Below are 7800 nucleotides of genomic sequence, written 5' to 3'. Positions count from 1 at the left end.
TCAGTCTCTCTTCAAGAGGTCGATGGGAAATTTGGCAGTAGCTCTCCAAATACGCAATGTGCTCACAGGCGTTGTCCCCCCCAAGGGCTGAGCAGGATTTCCACGTGAGGGTTACATTGCAGTGGAAATGCACACCGGGGACAGCGCACGCAGCTCTGTCAGTGCCTGTGGGAGAGCGTTCCCTCCGTCCCTGCCCTGGTGTGACCCGGCACTGCCGGGCTGGCTCCAGGCTAATCTGCTCATGCTTTCCTTTCACCCTGATCCTCGCAGGTCCCTTGGCTCAGAGGTGCCGTTTGTGTGCTCAGGAGGCTGATCCAGAATTCCGGATGGATATTTCCTCCTGGGCAGCTGGTGCCGGTCCTTGGGTGTTAATGCTCGGTAGCAGCCGTGACTGAGCTGCTTTCCCCCACCTAATGCAAGGCACTGTGCTAGCAGAAAGCACAGACGTCTTTGAAGGATGTGTGATCCTGTTGGGAGCTCTGGGCTTGAGGAATTGCGGGATCAGGCCTGACGAGGTGGTGTGTTGTCAGGGAGGTGCTGCTGGGTCATCTCTGGGGTTAAAGGTTTTGTTGGGTTTTTTTGGGATTTGTTTTTGAGAACCTTAAAACGTTTGCTCTGGTAATCCTGTGTCATTGAGTTCTGCCTTAGAGCTACCTGAGGGATGAGCTGTGTCCCCTTCGCAGGGGTCGAGTGCTGATGCTCTGAGTGCTGCCGGAGGGACTGGGGCAGCGAGGGGTGGGTCGGGGTGGGAGCTGCAGACAGAAGCCGCCGTTCCCACAGCGGGGGCACCGGGAGAGCGGGGGGCGCGCCCGCTCCGCACGAACCGGGGGCGGCCGGTGGGGACGCGCCCGCTCCCTCCGCGGCCGCTGGGTAGCGCTCGGGGCCGCGCCGTCTCCCCGCCTCCCCGGCTCGGGCTGCCCCCGGCTCCGCCGAGCCCCGCCGCCGCCGCTCACTCCGCCGCCGCACAGCGCAGGAGGAGCAGCAGCCGCGGCCGGAGCGCAGAGAGGGATCGGCGCGGCGCCGCCAGCCCGCCCGCCGCGCACCGCCGGCGGCTCCGAGAGCAGGACCCCGCGCCGCCGCCCGCCGCCGCCGCACTTTCCCCCGTTCCCCGCCGGGGACGAATCGTCTCTCTGTCGCCCGGAGCCGCCTAGCAGGGGATGTCCCTCGGCAAGAGCTGAGCGCTGGGGAGGGGCCGCCCCCCGCCCCCAAACTTTTCGCTCGGCCCCGGAGCGGCGGGGACCCGGCCCCCATGGAGCCCGGGCGGGCAGGAGGGGCCGGGGGCGCGGCGCCCTGCGCTTCCCGTCCCCTTCCCTGACGCGGGGCGCAGCGCTCGGGGAGGGGCTCGGCTGCCGGCTCCCCTCCGGGTTTGGTGGTCCCGGCTCCGCACGTCCCTGGGGAAGCTGCCGATGGTGGGGAGCTGCCTGCGGAGCGCCCCCAGCCCCACGAGGAGCCCTTCACCCCGGCGCCTTCGCCTCCCCCTGAGCAGCGCTGCTGCGGGGATCCCTGCGCCGGAGCCGCCCGGATTATAAAGTCGGGGAAGTTCTCCCCCCGCAACACCCCCAGCTTGTCTCGGCAGAGCCATGGCCCGGCTCCGGAGCTGGGGGCTGCTCTGCTTCGCCGTGCTCGCCCTGCCCGGCCCCCCGGGAGCCGGCGCCCAAGGTAAGAGGATGCGGAGGGCGGCGGGAGACGGGGGGACCCCGCGCTGCACCCCTCAACCGAGCCTATTGCCGCCCCGGGCTGGGAGATCGGTGTGCCAGCCGGGGGATGGGAGCGAGGCGGCTCCGGAGCTCCTACCGGGGAAAGAGAAGCATCCGTGATATTCGCAAAGCCTCCCCGGAGCCAGCACTCGGGGCCCGCCGGTGCCGGGTGCAGCGCGGTGACCGTGGTGGCTCAGGGGGACGAGCAGCACGGCTCTGCTCTGCCTCCCCCTTCCCCATAACTGCCCTCAGGCTGGGGATGGGGGGAACGTGTTGCTCTGAGCATGAGGTAGAGTCTGTGCTGGATTACCTTCGGGAGAGTGGGCAACCCCGAGGGCTGAGCATCGCCCATACCCCCCCACCCTGCCCCAAGGGTACCCCCGCTGTAGCACAAACCCCGGGGTGCGAGTCTGGGGGATTCCCAGGGAGCAGCTCATACCCTGATGTTGGTCCTGTCGAATTCCAGCCGCTGGTACCAACTGCCAGGGGGGCTGGGGGGGTCTGCACCCCCGAGCCCCTGGGGTTCCCACTGCACCCCAACAATCCCTGGGGGCTGCAGGGCAGGGTGAGCCCCTCTCTGCTGCTCTCCCTTCGGGCTCGGGCACAGCACCGGCTGCTTTCAGCTGCTCCGCTAGCCCACGGGGATATAAAAATAGATTGTGGCCCTTCCGGGTGCAGCTGGGGTTCAGAGGAGCCGGGGGGACCCTGTGGTCCCCTTCCCTGCGGGCCCAGAGAGGAGGCTCCCGGCTGGCAGGGCTGCGGCGTGGCTGCCTCTGTCCCTGCGCTTGGGCTGAGCAGATCCAGACGGGAAATGGGGGGGCACAGCTGAGCGCAGCGCCGGGGGTCCTCACCCACGACATTTCGTGCCCTTGTTTGTGGCAGCAAGCGGAGCCAGGAGTCCCTGAGCGCTCCCGTGCTCCCGCTCCCCCTGAGCCTCCCCCAGCACTGCTATAATTTCTCAGTAATTAAGTTCAGAACATAACATCTAAAGCGGCAGTATATTATCCGGGCAGGCCCTGTGTGGGGAGCTCTGAAGGTCTCTTTGATTGATTCACTCCCTTGCCGAGTTTCTCTTCTCCTGCCTGGCGTCTCCGGCTGCCGGCTCCCCTGCGATCCGTTTGTTCGCTGCCCGCGGGACGGGCTCCTGGGGTCACCCAACCTCCTGCCATCGATCCGAGGGCCTGTGGGGTGGGACATGTGGGGCTGCCTGTGCCCCAGCGCTCCGGAGAGGTGGGGAAGGGGCTTCTCTCCGCTCTCCTGGCACAGGAGCCGAGCTTTGCGGCTCTGGCTCTCTGCGGCGCGTGTCACGTCCTCGCGGGCGCTGTGACATTGCTCGGTGCCCGGCGTGGCAGCGGCCACCAGCGAGCTGGGCGTGCTGGAGGGATCCTTCCCAAAGCCTGGCACGTGCCCGCCTCCCCTGCCGCGGGTGGCACTGGGGACACGCCAGCAGGGTCACCTCCCGCCAGCCGTGCCGTGGGGCGCCGGCGCTCTCGGCTGGCACGGACAGGGAGCTGGGAACAGCCCGGCACGGGGCTCCTCCAGGCTCTGGTTTGTCCCACTGCGGTGGGGCAGGCAGGGCTGGCAGTGAGGGCCAGCAGAGCTTTGTGCCAGGGCTATCGATTCTGGCAGCCAAGGAAAACGGGATCAGTCGGGGAGGGAAGGGGGAGGCGACAGAGCGAGACCTCCCCGGCCGGGGCGCGGGGGCTGTCCGGGCACGGGGTGAGGCACTTTCACACCTGTGCTTGCTTAAAAAAGGCCCCTTGCTGCCCGTGAGAGACAGGATGGAAGTTTAATTACAGCCCGTCTGTGCTGTGTAATTATTAATTACCCGTGGCAAAAAATAACTTATTGATTAGGGGCCTGGCGCTAATTACCCGGAGCCCAATGCGGAGCTGGGGGAAGGCTCAGCCGGCAGCGCTGCCCGGGCTGGAGCTGTCGCAGTGCGACCTGTGCTGGGCCTGGGGGCTCTGCCAGGCCTGGGGGCACCCCACCATCGCCTCTTGGGCTGATGAACAAGGCAATAAAGGGATCCCCAAGAGCAGGGATGAGGCTGGGGGTCCCCAGCCCGCTCCTGCTCACTCTCTGTGAGACGCAGTTTCCCCACAGTCAGTGCTGGGGGCACAGCCCGGGACCCCCCGTGTGGGCACAGCACCTCTAATGGGATTGAGGAGGCTGTGGCCAGTCCCAGGAGGGATTTGGGCAGCTTAAGGTTCCAGACGGGATTTGGGGCAGGGGCCTGCCATGGGCAGCTTCCACCAAAGAGGCTTATTAGAGGTGGCAGCGGGGGAGTTCCAGCAGCTTCTGTCCCCGTGTGTGGAGCCTGGGCACGTCTGCACACACGGTGCCCTGTGGGGCTGGGCAGGAGGGGGGCAAGGACGAGCCCCTGTCCTGCCTGGGGACGTGATGCTGGTGTTCACAGCAGGACTGCGGTGGTGGGAGCTGCTGGCTCCTCCGTGCCGGTGCCATCAGGGCAGGAGGGGATGGCCCCGGCTCTCCTGTCCCTGCCAGCACTGCCACATTCGCTGGTGGCCTCGTGCAAGGCACGGGCTCTCGGGAAGGAGAGTGGCTTTTAGGGGAGAGGAAGGGAAGATTAAAATTTGATGCTGCTTGGGAAGCCATTAGTGCCTGGGCACGGCGATGATGAAATTTTGATGACCCGATCACTGTGCGGGAGGAGGATACGGTCCTGTCCCAGGCAGGCTGTGTCACTGCGCTGCTCCCCAAAGCTTTGGGGTGCAGGCTGAGGAGGAGAACAGGCAGGATGAGAGCTGGGGTGGAAATGGGAGCTCGTGCCCACCTCCAGCTGCGGCTCTGGTGGGCAGGGAGAGCCGGCGGTGGCTGAGCCGCTCCTGCCCCGGTGCCATCCGGGGATCAGGGTGAGTGACAACGTCAAGTGCTGCTCGTCCCTCGGCGACGGGGACCGGGCTGCGGTGGCATTTCCGCTCAGCAGGAGCGCAGGCAGGAGCTCCAGGAGAGCAGCAAGGAGGGAGCAGGCGGATCCTTGGCCGCTTGAGTACCTGGGAAAGCGCCGATAATTAAACCGCGAGCAGGGAGGCTGCGACGAGGGGTGACCCTGCCTCTGCCGCTCCACGAGCCGTGTCCTTGTCCCCAGCCCGTGCCTGTGGCTGGTTCCTGCCTGGGGATGAGCTCCAGCCACGCTCACATCACTGTAGGCCCTACACAAGCCGCTTTGGGGTGTGTTGGTCGCAGCAGCAGCACAGGCAGTGCCCGGGGTGAAATGGCCCCGTGGGGCAGCGCCGTGTGGGAGCAGAACCCGCTGGGTGCTGGGTGGGTGGGTGGTGGAGGGCGCCCTCCCCTCTGAGCCCTCGTTACTGCCCCAAGCTCATTAACGAGTGGCTGGCGTGTGGCTGGGTGAGAAACGGCCGGGCAGAAATATGCTGCTGTCAGTGGTGATGTGATTGTGCTAACGAAGGGAGAGCCGAGCCCCCGCCGTGCCCAGGGCTGTGCCAGGGCTGGTGGCTCCCCCGGTGCCTCCTGGCACTGCGCCTTGGCCTTCCAGAGCAGCCAAAGGGATTCAGGAGCTCTGAGGAGCTGGGATGGCTCAGGATGGGGGGCACTGGGGTGTCCTGAGAACTTCTCTGCCAGTGCAGTGGAGCATGGCACGGAGCTGCTGGAAAGGCCGTGGCGCCAGGATCACTCTCATGTGCCACATGGTGTGGTGGTGATGCCAGGGGCCACCCTCATCCTCACGGCTGCTGCTCTGAGTTGGGATTTCCCCCATCCATGGGGGTGGATCCAGCCTCAGGACGTGTTCCTATCACTCTGCCCGGCCAGCAAGCAGGAATGTGCTGGCAGCAGCTCCCTGCTGTGCTGGCCATGCTTGGCATCCCTCATACCCCCTTGGCATCCTTCACACCCCCTTGGCATCCCTTCCACCCCCTTGGCATCCCTCCTGCCCCCCTTGGCATCCCTCACACCCTGGGCATGCTGGTGATGCCACTGGCATGGGCACTGCCCTCAGCACCCTCCGTGGGTTTGGGGATCAGCTCTTGGGGATGCATTTCCCAGTTTTGGGGGTGCATTTCCTAATTTTGGGGGTGCGTTTCCCAGCTTTGGGGGTGTGCCCTGCCTCACCTCGCAGCCCCTCTCCCCAGCCCGAGTCCCAGCACCTGCCCGTGCCCCGGGCAGGCAGTGCCCCCTTGGTGGCCCCTGCCCCACCCTCCCCTCGCCCCCAGCCCCCCCAGCCCCGGGGGTGCAGGAATGCCTGCCTGCAAAGCCGTGCCGGGCTCGGGTTGCCTGGGAACTGGGAAACCTGATCCCTGGGAACGGGGGCCGAGGGCAGGGGACATTGCCGGGCTGCAGCTGGTCCTCCCCGGCCCCCTTTGTCTCTCTGCTCTGCTGGGGCCCCCAGCAATGGAGACTTGGGGTTGGGGGCTCTGGCTCGAGCAGAGCCATCCCTGGGGACACTGGGGATGATCTGTGGTGTCACCTCCCCATGTGGATCAGCGTCACCCCCACGGGCTGGGCAAGGAGGCCAAGATGGGGTTGGACAGGGCTTGGAGGAACCTCAGGATGTCCCTACCCACGGCAGGAGTGGACAAGAAGAGCTCTAAGCCCTTTCCAAGCCATTCCATGGGTCTCTGAAGGCCCCAGGAGCAGCTGCTGCTGCGTGCCAGCAGCTGGGCATCCCGGCTGGCCGCAGGCATGGCACGGTGGCCATCCCAGGAATGCTGGGGTCCCCTGTGCTGCAGCCACTCTCTTTGTCCCCACCGCCCACCCTGACATTCCAGGAGCTTCCCTCCAGCCTGGGCGGTGCGGGGAAACTGAGGCATGGGGCAGGGGTGGCAGTGGGGACGGTGGGAAGGGGACAATGGGGCTGGCTGGTGTCCTGCTGCCTGGTGGCACTGGGTACAGAGGAAGGGGACTTGGGCACACCTGAGCTGCTCCTTTGGCTCCGGTCCCCCCTCCCTGTCCGTGAGGAAGCCCCGGGTGCAGGGAAGCCTTGATGACTTTGACCATTAGCAGAAGAAGCCGCTGAGCTAATTTTAGCCCTGGTAGCTAATTGCTTTCTGCACTGCTGGGTGAGCCCACAGCCTGCCAGTCCTCAGCTGTAACCTTGAGCCCTCCCAGCTCCGTGCCCCTGCCAGGCCAGGGGGAGGGATGGGGATCCTTCTGCGGGCCCTGGAGGGGTTTCTCTGGGACACTGGGGTGTACAAAGCTGGGAGGGGCTGGGGGCATGGCAGGGTCCTGCTGCCTGTAGCTTGGAGCAGTGTCCCTTGTGCCTTGTGTGACACAGGGACACGTAATGTGACAGGACTCTGGGTGAGTCAGGGGTGGCTGTGAGGTGTGGAGCCCCATCAGCTTGATGAAGGGAAATGCCGGCTTTGGGCCCCTTTTCCCATTTCCCCAGGGCAGGAGTGAGGCTGGGACATTGTTCTCCCTGCTCCTGGCTGCAGGGATGGAGTTCTTCCCGGGATGGCCTGGGGCACCTGTCCCTCTGTCCCCATCCCGCAGGGCCGCCCCCCAGCACGTCCCAGCTCTTGGGCTGGAGTCTGAGGCACGGGCTGGGCAGTGCTGGGGGTTTGTGGGGACATTTGTGCTCTGTCCAGGAGCCCGTGTCCCCCTGCAGGGAGGAACTGAGCGCTGGGTGACCCCAGGGGCTCTGCAGGGTGGGATGCTCGGTGCTTCCCCTCCTCCTCCTCCTCTTCCTCCTTGCCTGGGCTTATCAGGGGTCAGGCTCGGAGCTCGGTGATAGGTCCTGCGTGGATCTGGCAGTGCGTGAAGGGCTGGCTGGGCATGGAGCAGGACATGAGCACAGTGCCAGCTCTGGGCCCAGCGTGGGGCTGGGATGGATGGATGGACGGACGGACAGAGGGGGCTGGGACCGGCGGACACAATAGCTCTGGTTTCAGCACCCCGCCTCCTGCATGCCTGAAAAACAGCTGATGGCCGTGCCGGGGGATGAAATGGGATTAGCTGCTGCTGCCACGGGCAGCGAGCGCGTCCTGCCGGGCCGGACAATGCTCCCGCTGTGCCCCGCCGTGCCCCACCACAGCCCTGCCCTGGCTGTGCCCGGCGGGACCTTCCCGCCCTCCCGAGCTCCAGCTCAGCCTCCCGGGGGTGCTGGAGCCGCTTCCAGCGC

General features: G+C 66.1%; 1 protein-coding gene across 1 annotated transcript in view; it reads left to right on the top strand.

The window, feature by feature from the left end:
* Positions 1–1056: 1056 nt before the first annotated feature.
* The window catches only part of SDK2 (sidekick cell adhesion molecule 2), a 50130-nt gene continuing 43386 nt past the window's right edge, over positions 1057–7800 (top strand). Inside the window, exon 1 of the mRNA XM_030962205.1 lies at positions 1057–1659. Coding sequence (XP_030818065.1) covers positions 1581–1659 — 79 coding nt within the window. The 5' untranslated portion in view covers positions 1057–1580. The remainder of the gene's footprint in view (positions 1660–7800) is intronic.

This window comes from Camarhynchus parvulus, chromosome 18 (genome assembly GCF_901933205.1).
Source record: "Camarhynchus parvulus chromosome 18, STF_HiC, whole genome shotgun sequence".
NCBI classification, from domain to species: Eukaryota; Metazoa; Chordata; class Aves; order Passeriformes; family Thraupidae; genus Camarhynchus; species Camarhynchus parvulus.
The sequence above is the reverse complement of the archived record's forward strand: the minus strand, read 5'-3'. Positions and strand labels throughout refer to the sequence as shown.